The sequence below is a fragment of the Dendropsophus ebraccatus genome, chromosome 1 (assembly GCF_027789765.1).
Source record: "Dendropsophus ebraccatus isolate aDenEbr1 chromosome 1, aDenEbr1.pat, whole genome shotgun sequence".
In the NCBI taxonomy this organism is placed as follows: Eukaryota; Metazoa; Chordata; class Amphibia; order Anura; family Hylidae; genus Dendropsophus; species Dendropsophus ebraccatus.
The window spans coordinates 224,065,223-224,087,520 of record NC_091454.1 but is presented as its reverse complement, the minus strand read 5'-3'; the positions used below and the strand labels follow the sequence as shown (position 1 = coordinate 224,087,520).

Sequence of the window (22,298 nt, the reverse complement as noted above, 5' to 3'; positions counted from 1 at the left end):
GACCCCTCTGTCCCTTCCAGACCCCTCTGCTCACCTCCAGACCCCTCTGTCCCTTCCAGACCCCTCCGCTCACCTTCAGACCCCTCTATCCCTTCCAGACCCCTCTGCTCACCTCCAGACCTCTCTGTCCCTTCCAGACCCCTCTGCTCACCTCCAGACCCCTCTGCTCACCTCCAGACCCCTCTGCTCACCTCCAGACCCCTCTGTCCCTTCCAGACTCCTCTACCCCCTCCAGACCCCTCTGTCCCTTACAGACCCCTCTGTTTCTTCCAGACTCCTCTACCCCCTCCAGACCCCTCTGTCCCTTCCAGACCCCTCTGCTCACCTCCAGACCTCTCTGTCCCTTCCAGACCCCTCTGTTCACCTCCAGACCCCTCTGCTCACCTCCAGACCCCTCTATCCCTTCCAGACCCCTCTGCTCACCTCCAGACCCCTCTGTCCCTTCCAGACTCCTCTACCCCCTCCAGACCCCTCTGTCCCTTCCAGACCCCTCTGCTCACCTCCAGACTCCTCTACCCCCTCCAGACCCCTCTGTCCCTTTCAGACCTCTCTGTTTCTTCCAGACTCCTCCCGTAAAATGTCTCTATTCTGCTCTCCAGACCCCTGTAATCAAGGGGCAAGAAAAAGGGCTGTGGTATGCCCCCGGATGATGTTGTAGTGGTGGGATGGCCGGTCCCTTGCTAGATGGAAGTGTGAGGCCACTACTGTGGTGGATGGCCGAGATACAGCCGGACCTTAAGGGTTTGTCACGTGACACCAGTGCCTGGTGGGCACACAGGTGTGATGGCACGCCTGCTTTTAAGGTGTAAGGCCGTTGTACCCTTTTCTCCTGTGGTCGGTGTCCTGTGGGGTTGCTGCAGAGTCCCTTGGGATAGTGAAGTCACAGGTGGTCAGAGCGGTGTAGTAACCCTCCCGAGTAAGGGTCCTATTACACTGAGCGATTTTTAGCGATTAACGACTAACAATTAACAATCGCAAACGAGATTATTTATTGTTAACCTGAAATCATTCACCATATTACACAGAACGATAATCGTTAGTTACGACCGTTACTATGATCGTTATTGCGATCGTTACTGTGATCGTTTATTCCTTCTGCTCCCAGAAAAATAATGGGCAATGTGCTATTACACTGAACGATTAGTGAACAAATGCGGAACTTGAGCGAACGAATGTGGAATTACAGCGAACGATTAGCAAACGATTAACGATAATTTTAGGTTCAGATCTAAATCAACGATCAACGACATACGAACGATTTTTCAATCGTTGCCTGCAATTACACAGAATGATTATTGTTTACATTGGAACGATTTAACAATTTTTCGCACGATAATCATCCCGTGTAATAGGGCCCTAATAGTAGGACCCGCCACCCACAGAAAGGGGAAATGTCCCAAGGTTGCGGTGTAGTGCTGTGTAGGTGGTAGCAAATAATCACAGACTCTATGGATAACGTTGACTTAATTTACTATTGGCAAATGTACAACAGGTAATACAACGAATCTTGAAATAGACGTGATACAGTTCCAATAAAAACTCGAACATAGAACCACCAGATCAGTGTGATAAGTGCTGAGTAGGATGTAGTAGAGTTGGTAGAGTTGTACTGAGGTAGTGTAGCATAGAGGAGGGTCCCGTGAGAGTCTCAATCCAAGTAGTAATGTGCTCTGCCGGGATGTTGGAGTGTAGAGAAGAATACTTGTAGAAGAAGAAGAATGAGTAAACCTGTGCCTGTGTTTTCACTTTCCTTATAGTCTCCACACCACCTTATTCCCACTAGCTGTGGCTGAACCGTACTAATGGGTGAGACAGGCCCCAGACCTTGTTACCTGGGATGAGCAGAGTGCTAAGGGTTTCCTGCTGACACTCGTGCTGCGAGATGGAGTTCATAGACTTTCCAGTAACTTTGCTCCACACAGATCAGTTCTATGCTCTTTGGCTCTTTAGTGGATACTGTCCTGCACTGGGGTTACTCCTTGTGCTCGGCATGTGTTAAGGTGATCTGTTCTATCCTACCCCTGAGCCGTATTCCTCCAAATGTTACATAATGTTGGCCACACTTCCTCTGTCACACATACTGACCTCCAAACATCTCTTAGATACCCCGACATCCGGACTTTACAACTTCCATGTACCGCACACTCACACTGATTCTGACCATGCCTGACTAACTGATCAAGCTAAGATAATAAACTTGGTTATTGCCTGTACATTCATTGTTTATTTGGATAGTGGGTTTGTTTTCCCACTCTAGTTTTGTTGTTATTGTTCCTAAAGTGTTTTCTATATATAAACATATTATCTCATGTTATTCACACTAATACCGACATCGGCATTTAATAAGATGTATATGTTGAATTGACTTTTAAAACATGTTAAAAAAAATAAAAAATCTCAATAAAAATCTTATTGAAAAGTTAAAGCGACTCTGTACCCACAATCTGAAGGGTTTGGCACTGCATCACTCAATGTGCGGGTGCTTCAAGAAAGAAGCTTGTAAGAGGTGACTGTCCTGTGTCCTACCCATGCGGGGTACTGACTAAGACTAAGACTTTTCTGTAGAGGGGACCTGGCAGAGGGTAGAACCACTGTGGAGAGCTATCTGAGCTGCGTCCTTTCTCCACCGAAGCACAACTAAGACTCGTCCTTCACTCAAAGGACTCACTTCCTATCCAGCGTGTAAGGTGCGCTGTGGTTGGGTGGTAAGAGTGCAACAGAAGAGTAAAAATGGAAGAGGTGATAGGTCAAAAGAAAGTAAAGATCCTACTGGTTCACAGAATCTGGTACAAACAAACACGATAACCCTTCAAGATACTTCAGCCGTGCAGCTTCTATACTTCAATATGCAATACAGCAGCATCTAGTGGTCATCTTTTAGTAATACTTTGGCTGCAATAGGACCACAAAAATTACAGACTTTTACGAAGGGTGTGAATAGCAGTAACACCCCTAGTGGGACACCACATAGCCAGTGTGTTGCAGTTTAGTCCTGGTCTTGACCAGTGAAGAACGTCTTCTGAGTTTCTCCCTATCAGCATAGTCTGCTGTGCAGAAAGCTGTTAACCCTGACTCTGCCTGTCGTTCATGGTGTACCACGGAGCCATGTGGAGTAAATATAAAACCTCAAGTGCTTCTAGTCTACACAGAGGGCGATCTACATGAAACCTGTTTTCCTACTCTGAGAGAGAGGTTCATCAGGGGCTCTTCTGCCTCTACTGGAATCCTCCTTTCATCATGTGTCACTCCACTGGTGTTAGTGAGGTCTGTGTACGTGTAGAAACAGAGACACTGATGTGACACTGATCAATGCTAAGTTCTTGAAGAGTATTGGTGGAATTGGAGGGATTGGAGTATTGGAGGGATAGAGAAGCTTCATAGGTTTCCATTACTTTTGCTTTACTATTTATTTTACCCCTCTGTGCTTGATTGACACATGGAAGCCCAAGCAGGGTCAGGTATGGGAGGGGGGTAGTTAGAAGGTGTTACAGCTTGCTGCACTTCAGGAGCTAAGGAAAGCCTCTTTGACTTTTACTACTATACAATAAAAGCATTTTACTATGTTATAGAAGCACAGACAGATATATGAAAGGTACCATGTGTCTCCTGGCCCAAACAGCTATCTAATAATGTCAGCAGTTTGGAATGTGAATTGCAGCTGACAGATTTATTTAAAACAAGGTTCCTCCCCATCTTGGTAGAACACAGTAGAATCAGCAATACTGAAGATGAAAGATGCTTCACGGGGTGACAAGAAAAGGAGTCAACACAACTTGGCCAGAACAGAGTATGAGCTAAGAACTGAATGGTTTGCCAAGAATCTTGGTTGGTTGGGGCAAGAGTAGAGGTTCTCCACAAGAAGGTTGGATAGCCGATCTCCGTTCTGTTATGTCCTTATTATAGAGCATATGGACAGGGATGGACAAGAAGAGACAATCGTTTGGCGTCTGTTGAGTAGTAGTCATCGGCCATCCATGTGGCATCTGGATGCAGGTCTTTACTAGAAGAGTTAGGTGGAACAGAGTGACAATCTTGAGGAGTTCTTAAAACACAGGCAAATCCCCGGCTGTAGCCTTTTTGTGTCGTATACGGCTTAGGCCAGCAATTCACTGCTGCGGTGTGATGAGAGTCCCATGACCATAGCGTATTTTAAATATGTCTGAGACCATAATGCCTTTAAGTGTCCAGGAGTCGGCTTTGTTAAAGTAACCTAAGGTTAGAAAAGAAGTAGAAAAAGGAGCAAGAGCGCACTCGCCATATAATCTTTCTTTATTGAGTCCGTTAAAATCGTTTTCTATATCTTCATAGCAGACAATGGCATAGCACGCCAGCCCCTTCCACTGATCATGACAGCTGTTTCGTGCTAATTACAGCACTTCCTCTGACGTCTGGATGTGAACTGTCTCCGTTATATTATCCTCATCATCAGGGGCGTAGCTAATGTCTCTTGGGCCATGGTGCAAGAGGTTTTTTTGCACCCCCCCCTTCCTCGACCAAGCTATGCTATTGGTATATATATATATATATATCTCAAGACTGATATTACCAATAATACCAGTATATAGGAAATATAATCACCATACATATTACCGCCATACTGTTTTTAACCAAATCCTGTATACTGAGACCAATATTACCAATAATAACAGTATACACGGGGCAAATATTACCGCCACACTATGACCACCATATTGTGACTGACCAAATCCAGTACACTAAATCCAATAAAACAAAGTACCAGATTACAAGTAACAAATACCACCACATACTGACTAACACCACTGCTGCTACTGACTTATACCACCATATACTAACTAACACCACCACTGCTACTAATACCACCGCTACTACTGACTAACATCACCACATACTGACTAACACCACCGCTGCTACTGAATAACATCCACTGTACAAAGACCAATATCACCTCATCCAGTCATATAGAGGTAGCCTCAGATCTACACAGGTTCTTTACTCCATATACATTACATTGCAGTTATGACTCACAGGGGACGTCTTCTCTGATCGGAGTTCTTCCCTTTTCATCTTCTCCATCTGCCCTGGGCCATTATGAGAACTTCTCTGAACCACAAATCCACAGAATCTGCCAGACAGATATATTAGGCTCCTCATTCTGTCACCATCCTCTTCACTATACACACTGTACATCTGTACTGTCCCCTTTGTGTCCTCATTAGGTGGGTAGGCTGGCGCTATGTGATCACCCTTATAGTTTATGCACTATAGTACATGCCCTATTGCATACACCCTCCATGTAGACCCCCTTATAGATGCCCCCCATGTTATCTCCCTTATAGATGCCCCCCATGTTATTTCCCTTATAGATGCTCCCCCTATGTTATCCCCCTTATAGATGGTCCCCCTATGTTATCCCCTTTATAGATGGCCCCCCTGTATCCCTCTTATAGATGCCCCCTAGTTATCCCCCTTATAGATGCCCCCTGGTTATCCCCTTATAGATGCCCCCTGGTTATCCCCCTTATAGATGACCCCTGGTTATCCCCCTTATAGATGCCCCCTGGTTACCCCCCTTATAGATGCCCCCTGGTTATCCCCTTTATAGATGGTCCCCCCTGTATCCCCCTTATAGATGCCCCCTGGTTATCCCCCTTATACATGCCCCTTAGTTATCCCCCTTATAGATGCCCCCCCACCGTTATCCCCTTTATAGATGCCCCCTGGTTATCCCCCTTATAGATGGTCCCCCCTGTATCCCCCTTATAGATGCCCCCTAGTTATCCCCCTTATAGATGCCCCCTGGTTATCCCCCTTATAGATGCCCCCTGGTTACCCCCCTTATAGATGCCCCCTGGTTATCCCATTTATAGATGGTCCCCCCTGTATCCCCCTTATAGATGCCCCCTAGTTATCCCCCTTATAGATGCCCCCTGGTTATCCCCCTTATAGATGCCCCCCCACTGTTATCCCCTTTATAGATGCCCCCTGGTTATCCCCCTTATAGATGGCCCCTGGTTATCCCCCTTATCGATGGTCCCCCCTGTATCCCCCTTATAGATGCCCCCCTGGTTATCCCCCTTATAGATGGTCCCCCCTGTATCCCCCTTATAGATGCCCCCTGGTTATCCCCCTTATAGATGGTCCCCCCTGTATCCCCCTTATAGTTTCCCCCTGGTTATCCCCCTTATAGATGGTCCCCCCTGTATCCCCCTTATAGATGCCCCCTGGTTATACCCCTTATAGATGGTCCCCCCTGTATCTCCCTTATAGATGCCCCCTGGTTATCCCCCTTATACATGCCCCCCCCTTAGTTATCCCCCTTTTAGATGCCCCCTAGTCTGTGCAACGCAGATAAAAAAAACAAAAAAAAAACAACTCACCTGACAACTCACTCCCCCGTCGTGGCTCTTCTCTCCTGCAGGCTGGAACTGGTCCCAGGCTGACCCGCGGCTCTCCAGCTCCTTCCCGTCCCAGCCCCGGCAGCACACGCACCACAGAGCTCTGTGTGCGCCATGGCTGTTACTTCCGACACAGGAGGCTCGTGTTAGTGACGCGCCTGTGCCGAGAGTACTTCCCCGACATACACAGAGTTTTGTGGTTGGTGTGCTGCCGGGGCTGGGACGGGAAGGAGCCGGGGAGACGCGGGTCAGCCGGGGGCCAGTTCCAGCCTCCCTCCCAAAACACTGCTTGCGGTCACAAGAGGGAATGGGAGGGGGGCAGTGTGGTGGCAAGGGAGGGCCGCTACGCCACTGCTGATCATGTACTATCAGTATAACATCATACAGACACTCACATTCAAAAGATTGTCCAGGCAAAGCTAACTTGTCCCCTATCCACAGAATAAGGGACAAGTAAGAGTATCAAGTATCAAGTACAAGTATCTGGTTCTTGGCTACGTCGGGGAGTTCCATAGGAATGAATAGAGCTGTGGTTCATGTGCCTTACCTGCAACTCTATTGAAAATATAGTATATGTCCTGTGGATAGGGCACAAGTTAATTTTGCCAGGACAACCTCTTTAATACACACCCACCATGAATTCATACAAATCCCATGACCTGGAAGTGGACAAGAGGGTTTCCGTTCACTGACAGATTTACATTTATAATGGAAAGAAATAATTTCTTTATTCTATATTCACAAACAAAACCTTTAACAATTACTATGGATACAAAGTTAAATAAAATACAGTATATACAATCATACATCACAAGGTTTATTGGCGCACAGATGAACGTCCAGCTACTCTTGTAAGAGTCACAAGCTCTGTATTACGGCCAGGAATGATCACACATTATGTTGGTCTTGGTTGGATTCTAGAAACAACAAAAGAGATTGCACAAATCGAATAGAAAAATATAACAAAAATCTTTATTGGAAATTATAAATTAATAAAATTACACAGAGTATAGTATGGGATAAAACACAGAGGTCAAAACCAGGCGGGGAGGAAGATATCAGCGTGGTACGTGTCCGTGAAAACCCAATTAAATTTAGTGGGTGAGGTAATTATTATCACAGCAGCACCATCTAGTGGTCCCTAATGGTATGGAAGCTCTAAGCCGAATACACAAACCCAGGGAGGTGCCTGAAAAAATCATTGGCTACAAAAAATCACATTAAAGAAGAGGGGGGCTGTAATGCAACCCCTCCACAGGCTAATCCCAATGGAAATATTGGTGAAAAACAAAGCAGTAAAATCAATACATTACATCCATAATACAAGTAACTCACCACACTGAAATCCTACCACCCGCCTGGCACAAAAGCCCGACGTACGTTTCGCTCACTTCATCAGGAGCTCCAATTAGCCATCAGTCGCTCCAATTAGCCATCTCCAATATAGTCTCCTCACCACCAAGAGCAATAATCAACCACTTCCAATATAGTCTCCTCACCACCAAGAGCTCCAAGCAGCCACCTCCAATATAGTCTCCTCATCACCAAGAGCAATAATTAACCACTTCCAATATAGTCTCCTCACCACCAAGAGCTCCAATCAGCCACCTCCAGTATAGTCTCCTCACCACCAAGAGCTCCAATCAGCCATCTACAATATAGTCTCCTCACCACCAAGAGCTCCAATCAGCCACCTCCAATATAGTCTCCTCACCACCAAGAGCTCCAAGCAGCCACCTCCAATATAGTCTCCTCACCACCAAGAGCTCCAATCAGCCACCTCCAATATAGTCTCCTCACCACCAAGAGCTCCAATCAGCCACCTCCAATATAGTCTCCTCACCATCAAGAGCAATAATCAACCACTTCCAATATAGTCTTCTCACCACCAAGAGCTCCAATCAGCCACCTCCAATATAGTCTCCTCACCACCAAGAGCAATAATCAACCACCTCCAGTATAGTCTCCTCACCACCAAGAGCTCCAAGCAGCCACCTCCAATATAGTCTCCTCACCACCAAGAGAAATAATCAACCACCTCCAGTATAGTCTCCTAACCACCAAGAGCTCCAATCAGCCACCTCCAATATAGTCTCCTTACCACCAAGAGCTCCAATCAGCCACCTCCAATATAGTCTCCTCACCACCAAGAGCTCCAAGCAGCCACCTCCAATATAGTCTCCTCACCACTAAGAGAAATAATCAACCACCTCCAGTATAGTCTCCTCACCACCAAGAGCAATAAGCAACCACCTCCAATATAGTCTCCTCACCACCAAGAGCTCCAATCAGCCACCTCCAATATAGTCTCCTCACCACCAAGAGCTACAATCAGCCACCTCCAATATAGTCTCCTCACCACCAAGAGCTCCAAGCAGCCACCTCCAATATAGTCTCCTCACCACCAAGAGCAATAAGCAACCACCTCCAATATAGTCTCCTCACCACCAAGAGCTCCAATCAGCAACCTCCAGTATAGTCTCCTCACCACCAAGAGCTCCAAGCAGCCACCTCCAATATAGTCTTCTCACCACCAAGAGCAATAAGCAACCACCTCCAATATAGTCTCCTCACCACCAAGAGCTCCAAGCAGCCACCTCCAATATAGTCTCCTCATCACCAAGAGCAATAATCAACCACCTCCACTATAGTCTCCTCACCACCAAGAGCTCCAATCAGCCACCTCCAATATAGTCTCCTCACCACCAAGAGCTCCAAGCAGCCACCTCCAGTATAGTCTCCTCACCACCAAGAGCTCCAAGCAGCCACCTCCAATATAGTCTCCTCACCACCAAGAGCAATAATCAACCACCTCCAGTATAGTCTCCTCACCACCAAGAGCTCCAAGCAGCCACCTCCAATATAGTCTCCTCACCACCAAGAGCAATAAGCAACCACCTCCAATATAGTCTCCTCACCACCAAGAGCTCCAATCAGACACCTCCAGTATAGTCTCCTCACCACCAAGAGCTCCAATCAGCCACCTCCAATATAGTCTCCTCACCACCAAGAGCTCCAAGCAGCCACCTCCAATATAGTCTCCTCACCACCAAGAGCTCCAATCAGCCACCTCCAGTATAGTCTCCTCACCACCAAGAGCTCCAAGCAGCCACCTCCAATATAGTCTCCTCACCACCAAGAGCAATAATCAACCCCCTCCAGTATAGTCTCCTCACCACCAAGAGCAATAATCAACCACCTCCAATATAGTCTCCTCACCACCAAGAGCTCCAATCAACCACCTCCAATATAGTCTCCTCACCACCAAGAGCTCCAATCAGACACCTCCAGTATAGTCTCCTCACCACCAAGAGCTCCAAGCAGCCACCTCCAGTATAGTCTCCTCACCACCAAGAGCAATAAGCAACCACCTCCAATATAGTCTCCTCACCACCAAGAGCTCCAATCAGCCATCTCCAATATAGTCTCCTAACCACCAAGAGCTCCAATCAACCACCTCCAATATAGCCCCCTCCTACACTGCCACAGTAAGATCCCTCCACCTTCTTGTTCCTCTATTCACAACCATCACTCACTCCTCCACCTCCTTACTACCCTCCACCATCCCCTCCTCCACAACCACCATCCCCTCCTCCACAGCCACCGTCCCCTCCTCCACCACCGTCCCCACCACCACCAAAGTCTCCTCCTCCTGCTGTAATCCACCCACTGTCATAAGAGGAGGAGCTCCTGCTGCTGGACAGTTTATTTAGCTGGTATCTCTAGGGGGAAAAAACAGGAAAGAAAAACAACATAATAAGAAAAAAATGTTAATAATTCAGTGTCATATGTTCTTTACCACATCTAAACTTAAATCCTGTCCTTGTGTGGGTGAGGTCTCCAGACCTGGACACAGTATTCCAAATGTGATGTCACTAGAGCTCTATACTGCGGGCTCACAATCTCCTCTTCCTACTGGTTATACATCTAGCTATACAGCTCAGCATACCATTATATATAATATATATATATATACAGCCCAGCATACCATTATATATATATATATATATATATATATATACAGCCCTGCATACCATTATATATATTTTTCAGCAGGACAATGACCCACAAAAGACTTCTGGGTTACTTAAAGGCTTATTGGCCAAAAAAGAAAGTAATTTAGTGCTCCGTCAGATGACATGGCCTCAGCAATCACAACATAATCAGCAGAGTGAAAAGCAGCCAGCAAGTACTCGGCACCTCGGGAAACTCCTTCAGGACCGGGAGACTACCTTCTGAAGGTGATTGAAAGAATACAGAGTGTGCAAAGCAAAAGGAAGATACTTAGAAGAATATAAAATATATCCTGGTTTGTTTAACCCGATGCGTCTGGTTATAGCAACAAAGGAATGAAAAGGGGTACTCAAAGTTTTGACAGATACTCTAGCTCCTCGTTTTCTTTTCTAGAACCATTCCTACAACTCATCATGTACAGGAAGGCAGCCAGGATAAGAGCTTTCAGTGTAGCCTTCATGTCCATAGGAAACTGGAAGACGACTTCAGAAGATTCCTTTTCTCCCTCATTGGTTATACTGGCCACAGGACACGATCCATTCACACTGAGTATCTGGTTGGACCAGGACACTCAATGTTGGAGGACCACACCATGCTTTGCTGCCTCGAGGACTGGAGACGTTGACCATCAGAGGATTATTAGAGCAATAAGATCTCAAAGGAAGCTCAAAAACACTTGAATCTCATCATAGTTGCTAAAGGTTGTGCAAAAAGTAGTGCAAGGTCACAGCTCCCTCAACTCTGCTACATCAATGCCGCCTCAACTCTGCTACATCTCTACCTTACTACCTCAATTCTGCTACGTCACTACCTTACTACCTTAACTCTGCTACATCACTACTTTATTACCTCAGCTCTGCTATAACACTATCTCCACTATGCTACATCACTACCTTACTACCTCAACTCTGCTATGTCGCTACCTTACTACCTCAATTCTGCTGTCACTACCTTACTACCTCAACTCTGCTACATCACTGCCACCTCAATTCTGCTACGTCACTACCTTACAACCTCAACTCTGCTACCTAATTACCTTACTAGCTCAACTCTGCTACATCACTACTTTACTACCTCAGCTCTGCTATGTCACTATCTTAACTCTGCTGCCTCAGTTATCCATTTAAAGGAATGGAGTATTTTACTTTTTTCAATTTTTTTTTCTTGTCATTCTTAGAGTTAAATTTTCTTTACTAAGTTGTTCCATGTACCCAGTTTATTCTTCTGGATGGTAATTACAGCTTCTCCTCACCTGTATTGAAATAAAAATTAACCCAAACATCTCCCGTTGACTTTAATGGAGTTTAAAATCGAGTCAAACCTCCAAACAAACAACACTACTGTTCGAGGTTCGACTCGAACTCATTTTTACTGTTCAATCAACACCCATATCCACTTATTTCTAAAGGCATTTGTTTTATATTTATCCAATAAGAGTGCTTATGTTGACCACAACTGTATGTAACCAACACCCAAAGAGAACTATAACCAATGGGCGACACTGCTGATCACTATAAAGGGACGGCCTAAGGGCCATGATGGCTTCAAAGTCTATACCTCACCTCAATGGGGTTCTGTGAGCTGGATAAGGGCAGCGGGCAGTGAATGCCGGCTCTCCGAGTGTCATCAGGATTGTGATCATCGGTTTATGAGAAAACTTAAAAAATGTGATGAATCCAATGGTGTCGTCTGGAAGAGCGGTGATCTTTAGCTGAAAGACAAGAAGAATCTGTTCAGATTTTAGTATCTCATTTCATCTGTTTCCATAAATCATTTTGGAGCTTCTGGGGATCCTGGAGTTCTCTGCTAAAAGATTTTCCACTTTGGACAAGCAGTAAGGTCATCACTTCCCTGGTGGGATCCCCATCGATCAGCTGTAACCACCTGTGGGTATTACAGGTCAGAGTAGGAGACACTCTTTGTAACTATTCTCCATTTTGACCAGAAGATAAAGGTGAAGAATAGGACCCCTCCATTTGGTGTATGTAGAGCAGTAAGGAGCTTACGCAGGTATCTCCGCCACAGCAACCTCCCGAGTCTGCACGTAGTGAGACCACATCTCTCCTTCCAGGATCCTGAAACTTCATATTAAAGGACGGTCCGCAGCACTCACACTCCCAACATGTGTGGAAGAGCGTCTGCCCAGATCTGTTGAGAAAAGCTAAACAGTAAAATGAGTTAGTGATAGAGATGTGAAAAAAATACATATATATATATATATATATATATATATATATATATATAAAAATAAATAAATCACAAAGTACCATTGGGATGGGAGGCGTTAAGTCACACTTTTGTACTTATACATAACATAAAAAAGAAAAACAACCACCCTAAATAACAGGTGATATAACCACACAGCCCTGGGGTCCTATATACAGGGTATGGGCACCAATCATGTCACCAGGATCCTTCTGCCATTATAATGTAATTCGTTTTCATTGTGGCATACAAGGGGTCAATAAAGTGACCAGAGAGTAGCTGCCTATTACATATCCCCCCACCCTTGCGCACTGCTGATCCCTGTGTCAGGATAAAGGTACTGCCATAGATCTGGAGTAAACAAAAAGTCTGGTTTCTAAGCACCACCATTTTTTTTTATTATTATTATTAATAATATTATTATTATTATTATTTTTTTAAATCTTTTTTTCCATGACTGGAAATGATGGACGATGAGCACAATATGGTACAAAGAAAAAATGTGAGAAAAACTAAATAAAGACTAAAGCCTAAACATATCGCTGCTATCCTCATCGTTGCTCTTTCAACATGTTGAAAGACAAAGATTAGCCGACATTGAACATGTCGACTGATCATTGTCTTCTATTATACACAAGAAGATTATCGTCCGTAATGGCCGATATTGGCTGAATATGGCCGATAATTGCTTTGTGTAATAGGACCTTAAGAGGGTCAATGTGAGAAAGGTTTGGTGTATAAGGCTATGTTCACACTACGTAAAACTATGGCCGTAGTTCTCGCCGCAGAACTACGGCCGTAGTTTTGCGGTGTGTGCCATAGCCTTATGTGCAATGGGATCCTGGCCGGAGCGTACACACATTGTATACTCTCCGGCCGGGATCCCATGCGGCGCCGGAAAAAACTGACATGTCAGTTTTCTGCGGTCGGAATTCAGTGAATTCCGGCCGCAGAAAGACCTGTCAGTTCACACAGTGAAGCGAGCGGCTCCAGCCGCTTGCTTCACTGTGGGCTATGGTAAGCTCTGATGCGGGCGCACGCTGATGTACTTAAGTCCGGGGTCACGGAACGGCCGGTCTGATACGCCGTGTGAACATAGCCTAAAGGAGGAGATTCCTATAAGAGGTGGTGATATTAGGATTATAGGTTCTCACCACTTTCCTGCAGTCTGACTTCTTCCACCTACAGATAAAGGAAAAACACTGTCATGGGCCGTGAATATATTATGTTTTATCCTTACACATTCTATAATCTCTTACCTTTACCAGACACTCAAGCCCCGGGGCACCACCGTCTTGGGGTTGTAGAGTTGGTCACGTTGCGTTGCGTATGTGTTCTGCCATTGGGGTTGGCTTTGGACAGGTGCAGACATTTTGTTCCAGGGATGTTCTGTGTAAAGCAATACATAGAGTAATACCCCATATACGTTATTTGGGATAAACATGATTTATAGAGTCTCTGGAGTATGGGGTATACAGGGAGCAGAGGTCTATTCAGAAAATACAGAATACCGGAGCTGATCTTGTCTTGTAGGCAAGAGACTGGCGGCCTCCTCCCTTTGATGTTTACCAAGTAATAATTTTATGGGAGGGGGTCGGTAACTATGGGGGGGGGGGGTAGGGGGGCAGGTATGTGCCCTAGATGGGTCACAATGAGTCACTTTATGTGGTCAAGGTATTTATAAGTAGGGAAAAGGCAGAGAACTGATTCTGTGCACCATAGCCCTGGCCCCTCTTCATCCTGGACTGGATGATAACAGAGAACAATACCTTGTATGTCCTACAGTCAGCTTCTCCCCATCCTGACATTAGACATAAACGGGGACCTGACTGACACCAGGGAGCAATAGACCACACTCATCCTTTCCACAGCCACATTGATGACAGTGAACATTATGTCCTACAGTCTGACCAGCCTGACATGACTGTACAACAATACAATGTGTGTGTGTATTTGCCTCTGGGGCCGCTGTGGATTTCCCTGTTGGATTGTGTAAGATGCTACGTGTGTCTGGGTACAGAAAATGACCCTACAGTGATATCTGTATTGTGTAATAAACCCAGGCACCCATCATGTTTACATGTCTCCTCGTACTGTATGCGGGACATTACTATAGACAAATGTGGTCAGCTCTCCTTCAACCCCATTCACACCAGGCAGGAGCACGTTGTTATGGCTGAAATTGTAGACACACAAAAACACAACACAACCGCTCACCGCTAATGGCACGACCCAATACAGATATGAAAAGCACTAAAAAAGCTCCCCCAACTGCTAAAGAAAATCTCCACAAACATAATGAGGCTCACACTATACCATCTGTAAGTAGTGTGTACCATCCCAGCACAATAAGGTGGCCTCATGCCGGGATAGACCCTACACTCTGTTCTGGCCTCTGCTTGGCATATAATAAGCATATACTCTAGACTTAATATCCATAGCAACGTGCTCCTGCCTAGGGTGGTGTCGTAGGAGAGCTGACCAAATTTGTCTTCATGTTTCAGTTGGGAGGAGTGGCTGCCTCTACTTGGTCGTGCACTCCAGTCATCCCACCATAGGCATTATTTGGGCATTATTTTTGCCTGTATTAGTTGGATCCCGCATGCCCAGAGAATAGGCTTATTATTAGCCCAGGAGAGGCCAAAGTACAGTGTAGGGTCCGTACCGGGCATGAGGCAACCTTACCATAATGGGACAAATGAGATTTTCTCTAGCAGTTTGGATTGATTTTAGTGATTTTCATACCTGTATTTGGTTAATATCTTGAATTTTTTGTGTTTTTGTGTATGTGCGTTACAGTACGCCAATAAAAGACCCATAAGCTACCGAGAACTTTGAAAAAGGTTGCCCAACCCCAAGGGGCACCCGGCCTTGGTTGGTCTCATCCTTTCGGTTAGTAAGTGGGAAGATCATTCATAGGATTACTCCTTTTGGCAAACATGGAGCGAGGAACTGGCCCATGGAGAAGGTGTACAAGGGGAAGCAAACAGCACCCCATCTGCCTGGCTACATGATGGCCGCCCATTCTGATCCTGATTCATACTGCCTGAGCTTCCTTTATATATATCAGTGTGGGCACGGAGGTCTTCAGGGTCACCTGTGATCGTGGTTAGCTCAACAAAGGAATAGTGGACACAGGGACCCCAGAGGTATCTCCAGAGCAATTACAGTGTTGTCAAGGAAGGTCACCCCAGTGGTAATACAAGTCCCTTGGGGCACACCCCGATACTCTGGCCAACTAGTGGAATGTGGAGAACCAACATGGTGTGGGTGCAGATGATTCCAGACTAAGGGACAAGAGTAGAAGGAGTGTAGGTGGTACTTTACTGGAAGTCCTATAATCTTTCTAAAATGATACAAGTCTCTGAAACTCCCAATAGTGGTGGTGTACCCAGGTTTAGAGAGATACTTACAAGGATTTGCCTTTTAGAAAGTAAAAGTAATGTGATCCATACAGATTACGAGGATGTAGCTGGGCAGCCATTGGTCTCTAAGCCTGGCCTGAAGCCCCCATATGGCTCCTAGAATACTACAATTCTGGCTATGGAGCCCTTGTACAACAAATTCTCTGAAGTTCCTGGAATGTTGGCACCTTTCCTAAGGAGCTAGACCGGGGTTCATGTTTTAGGACAGATTACTCTTTTCCAAAGTGGTCCTGTGTTACCATACAAATAGGTTGATAAACATTACCCCTCTCTATTCTACAAAGTTACATGCAACCATAATGGCTGCAGGGCGGCTGTTGGTAAATCATTTCCTTAAAGAGTCACTGTCGTATTTTTTTTTTTTGCAGAAATCAATAGTCCAGGCGATTTTAAGAAACTTTGTAATTGGGTTTATTAGTCAAATCTGCCATTATCTGCATGTAAAAAGCCTTTTCCCAGGTCCCCCCCTCCTTCCTCTTTTTCATCCACTCTGAAAAATCTGAAAATTGTGACTTGTTGCAGGAGTCGTACCCTGTCTGTTCTATGGAGAGGGGAGGGGGGAGGAGGAAGGAGGGAGTTAGCCGGCAGCAGAAAGCAGATAACAGAGGATTACAGGCACGGAGCTGGGTGACAGCTGTAATCAGAGCTCAGACAGGTCACTGGTGATGGTCAGAACAGATAACGGGTGAGGGATTTGTAGATTAACTCTTTGTTGTCCTGTTTTGGTCTTTTCTTTAGCTCTCTCCATAGGAGAACAATGAAGACAGGGGGGAGAGCTTCAAACTGCTTTTTCATGATAAAAATGCATTTTTCGGATAATAAACCCAATTACAAAGTTTCTTAAAATCGCCTGGACTATTGATTTCTGCAAAAAAAAATTCACGACAGTGACACTTTAAGAGTAAGGGCAGGATTATAATATAATCAAGCAACTGAAGTAAGATTATGGTTTGCAATGCAGAGACAAGTCTTCATATAGGGAGAGTTATGACCCCTGTAGTGTAAGAACCAGGTGGTGATAATGTAAGGGATACAGCTACATACCTGGATCCATATGGAGATGCTGCTCCGGGATCCCGGTCTATGTCAGGAATAAGAGACACAGAGATGATGTTGCGTTACGTTCTTCTCTCACCACTCCCCTCCTAGTCATTTGTCTTCATTATTATTTCCTGCTCGGGGAGGAAATTTGAGGATTGTGTAACCTGGATTGTCTCAGGGACTACAGGGAACGGAGAGGAAAGGCAGCAACAAGTGCTCAGCACCTTTGAAAACTCCAAGTCTGTTGGAAAACCATTCCAGGCGATTACCTTCTGAAGCCGATGAGAGAATGCCAAGGGTGTGCAAAGCTAAAAGAAGAATCTGAAATATGACTGCAATCTGCAGAAAGGATAAATCATGAAATGAAAGATGCCTCCAAATGTTTGCCAGATACTGGAGCTTCTCTTTCCTAGAACCATTCCTACAACTCACCAGGGGAGATTTATCAAAGGGTGTAAAATTTAGACTGGTGCAAACTACCCACAGCAACCAATCACAGCTCCTCTTTCCTTTCAGCACTGCCTGAAGCTGAGCTGTGATTGGTTGCTGTGGGTAGTTTGCACCAGTCTAAATTTTACACCCTTTGATAAATCTCCCCCACCATGTACAGGAAGGCAGCCAGGATAAGAGCTTTCAGTGTAGCCTCCATGTCCATAGGAAACTGGAAGACAACTTCCGAAGATCTATTTCCCTTCTTGGTTATATTGGCCACAGGACACAATCCATTTACACTGAGTATCTGGGGGAATAATGAAGGTTACTAAATCAATAGCTGGACCAGGACACTTAATGAAGTAAACCTCAAGCACATACAACCATGCAAGGATATCGCTATATATATCCGCCTTGTGAAGGTCCAGTATTTTGTCTTCTCTGATGTTGGCGAACCATGCAACACACCTGGAGACTCTGTTGGGTCGGGTTGTGGACTGGAGACCTTGGAGACCTTGTTGACCATTTGGATTTTATCATATTTGAACCATTCGGATCTCCTCTTTGTTGCCACAGGTTGTGCAACCAAGTATTCGGGAAGGTGTCTGTAATCTTGTCCATGTCCTGTACGGTACAAGTTTAAGTCCTAAGGCAGCACTGACAGATTGGATTCTTTCCAGTCTGAGGGTGTATGTACACTGAGTAATTCTCTCGGAAAACTCTGTGCCGAATCCACCGCTCATCCACACGCGCTCCCACTTCCCTCTCCACTGTCTCCATTCTATGGTTGGGCGGATTCTGCTGTTCGCCCAAAGAACTGACATGTTGCTTCTTTGGGCAGACATTGGAATCCGCCCGAGCCTATAATAGAGCCTAAGTGATCGGTGGAACTTCAAGTGGGAGTGCGGGGCAGCGAGCAGCGGACTCCGAACTGAGCTTTCCGCCAGAAATACTCTGTGTGCATAAACCCTAACACAGTGCTCTCTGCTGCCACCTCTGTCCATGTAAGGAACTGCCCAGAGCCATAGCAAAACCCCATAGAAAACCTCTCCTGCTCTCCAGATTGGAAAAAATACACCACTTCATGCAGAACATACAGCAGCCGACAAGTACTGGAAGACTGGAGATTTTTTAATAGAAGTAAATTACAAGTCTCTGGCACCAGCTGATTTGAAAGAAAAAGATTTTTGATGAACAATCCCCAAAAACTAGAAAGTTTTATGTAACGATGAATCGTCGGGCAACTAAAGGTATATCGATAGTGATGAGCGAACTTGCTGAATGGATGACATAATTCCACCTTGTCTCCCTCCGATGAGTGTCGTCATTAGGTTTGGATATATTTAGATACTGTAATGCAATGACTTCTCTCATAGAGCAAAATCTCTCTCATCTGAGGCACGATGTGTGATGTCTCCGGAGTTCAGGTGCAGAGCAGCTTTGCCACGGGTAGTAGTTCGATGGATGGAAGGAGTCGTAAATTAAAAATTATATACACCTTTATTGAAATGACGTAAAAAAAAACAAAACGTTTCGAGGCTGTATGGGCTGTATACTTACCTTTGCACTACAGATTTGCTTTGTTTTAAAAAGAGGAAATTGACTACTACTATTACACGGAACGATAATCGGCCAAAACGGCCCTATCCGGCCAATTATCGTTCCGTGTAATAAAGACAACGATAAGCCGATGATGGTTGATATAGGTTCTGACCTATAATTGTCGGGTGCCGACCGCGCACCGCTACGAGTAATAGCGGTGCGCGGCCGGCGCTGACGATTAGCAAAGAAGAGTACATTACCTGTCCAGGCTGCAGGGCTCCTATTGAGCTCTGCTTCTCCCCGGGTCCCGTGCGCTCCAGCTTCAGAACTGCAGCGGCCAGTGATTGGCTGAGCAGTCTGTCAGCTGAGACAGGTCGCTCTGAAGCTGGAGCGCGCGGGACCCGGGGAGAAGCAGAGCGCAAGAGGAGCCCTGCAGGCTGGACAGGTAATGTATAAAGTTTAAACAAGGGCTGCAAGGACATCGGTAACGATGTCCCTGCAGCCCTTGTTAAACAATTGGGCCATGTAATAGGCCCAGTAAACGAGCGCCGATCTAGCAGATTGGTGCTCGTTTACATTTATTATCAGGACTTCATCGGCCCGTGTAATACCACCCTTTTAAGTAGCTCCTAAGGGAGCGATATCACGTGCAGTTTGTAATAGTGAATCTTAAACCTTTTTTATTTTTACAATTACAATGAGTGTAAATTTTAATTCCAATTTTAATGTCCCATCTTATTTTTTAGGAGTAATACCATAATACTATTGCTATTTTATTACACTTTTACTACTTTTCCCCTCCCAATGGAGAGTGTCACAAGAATGTATTTATAAAAATTTTAATTTGAACAATCATAAGTATAATTGTATTTAAAAAAAGTTCTTATATCACCTGGAGGGGGATATGAACCCCAGCCTGCAATCCTTGCAAACCCAGCACCTACTGGTTGAGCCATAGGCACCTTCTATGTAAACAGGCTGGAAATTGACCTTGATATAGCTTCTGTAAAGAAAAAACATAAATATAATTTTTTTTTAACTATGTACATATTTCGTATCATTTTATCGTTTTAGTTCAACAAGATCTTAGTGATACTCCATTAATGTTGTAATGGACAGATATAGAGCAATTGGTTCTGATAGTTTAAAGGGAACCTGTCACCGGGGACGCGGGCACAGAGCCCGCCCGACCCCCGTTGCTGCCCCCAGATACTTACCCTTTCCGGCGAGTCCCGCTCCTGGAGCCGTTCCCGGGACAAAGATATCAGCGCCCGAAGCCGTGTGCGCGCTGTATGCAAATTACCTGAGATGAGTCCGATGCCCATAGAGAATGACTAGAGCCGTCATTCTCTATGGGCGTCGGACTTATCTCTGCAGCAGCTTCGGGCACTGATATCTTCGTCCCAGGACCGGCTCCAGGAGCAGGACTCACCGGAAGGGGTATCTGGGTGCTGCACCGGGGGGTCGGGCGTGCTCTGTGCCCGCAGTGACAGGTTCCCTTTAATGAAAAATAGAGATACCAAGCCCTGCTGATTATGTGCTCAATGGCAGCTGTTCCTGGGACATTCAAATCTGGGTGTTCCTACACCCTCTGCCATAAATATCTGACATGCATACATGTTTGTAAGGATCTGATGAAGAGGTTCAGCCTCGGAACATATTGTTTTTTTACGTCATTCCAATAAAGGTGTATATAATTTTTATACTACGACTCCTTCCATTCATCGGACTACTACCCGTGGCAAAGCTGCTCTGCGCCTGAACTCCGGAGACATCACACATCGTGCGATGAGATTTTGCTCCATTTTCACCATCGAATTGTTTGGACCCCGGACGGGCAGCGGGCAAAGAATTGTAGAAATCAAGCTCCAGGCGGTATAACACAATCTGCTGCAGCATTACGCTATGTGCGCCGGGCGCTGTTTCTTTCTTCTTCTTCTTCTTCTCAGTGTGAGATCCATTACGTATGGTTTTTTCCATATGACAGACGTACATGTTATGAATGCTCCCGACGTGACATAGAATGGATTCCCCATGTGACATTCACCTTACTGAATACTAAGCTCTATGTACGTGTTGTTCGGGTGTTCCCATCCTAATGATACATACCTTATGAATATTACATTCTATTACTTCCTGGTAAGACATATGATGGGATATTTATATGTTGAGAACAAACTTTTTGGTGTCAGTGTACGGCTATGACCATATCCCGTACACATATCCCGATACTACTATAAGTGATAGATGCTACAGAACATAACCCAAAGGTGATATATATTGTCTGGGCAGAGCTTCAGCCACCCCCCTCAGCCATCAAGGGAGCACACTTGGAAATATCAAAAAAGATACTTCCCCAGGCGCCATATCGACGCCTCAGGTACGGTACAGGCCCGGCCGTTATTCATATTTCATATCTCACCGTTCTGATTCCTGGCATACCAAACATCATATGCCCTGGGCACTCAGAAGGTGAGATCCCCCTTATGTAATGATGAGGACAGGTAAACGGCCATGTTTGGACTCCCTGCGATGTCCTCATCATAACCGACGCTAGGAGATTGGTATGTTTTATTGGTACAAAGTTAAGGAAGATTTTATATTCCTTTTCTTAAAGAGCATCCCCCCCACCCTGCTGGCATGGAGTCAGTGAGCCCGCCTCAGAGGTGCTGGCAGGGAGTAAGTGAGCCCGCCTCAGAGGTGCTGGCAGGGAGTAAGTGAGCCCGCCTCAGAGGTGCTGGCATGGAGTCAGAGGTGCTGGCATGGAGTCAGTGAGCCCACCTCAGAGGTGCTGGCATGGAGTCAGTGCGCTCACCTCAGAGGTGCTGGCATGGAGTCAGTGATCCCGCCTCAGAGGTGCTGGCATGGAGTCAGTGCGCTCGCCCCAGAGGTGCTGGCATGGAGTTAGTGAGCCCGCCTCAGAGGTGCTGGCATAGAGTGAGCCCGCCTCAGAGGTGCTGGCATGGAGTCAGTGAGCCCGCCACAGAGGTACTGGCATGGAGTCAGTGAGTTCGCCTCAGAGGTGCTGGCATGGAGTCAGTGAGCCCACCTCAGAGGTGCTGGCATGGAGTCAGTGAGCCCGCTTCAGAGGTGCTGGCATGGAGTCAGTGAGCCCGCCTCAGAGGTGCTGGCATGGAGTCAGTGAGCCCACCTCAGAGGTGCTGGCATGGAGTCAGTGCGCTCACCTCAGAGGTGCTGGCATGGAGTCAGTGATCCCGCCTCAGAGGTGCTGGCATGGAGTCAGTGCGCTCGCCCCAGAGGT

General features: G+C 45.9%; 1 protein-coding gene across 1 annotated transcript in view; it reads right to left on the bottom strand.

Moving 5' to 3' along the window:
- The window catches only part of LOC138767598 (uncharacterized), a 30,825-nt gene extending 13,744 nt beyond the window's left edge, over window positions 1–17,081 (bottom strand). Inside the window, exon 1 of the mRNA XM_069945320.1 lies at window positions 17,066–17,081. Within this exon, the coding sequence (XP_069801421.1) occupies window positions 17,066–17,075 (10 nt within the window). The 5' untranslated portion in view covers window positions 17,076–17,081. The remainder of the gene's footprint in view (window positions 1–17,065) is intronic.
- Window positions 17,082–22,298: the final 5,217 nt, after the last annotated feature.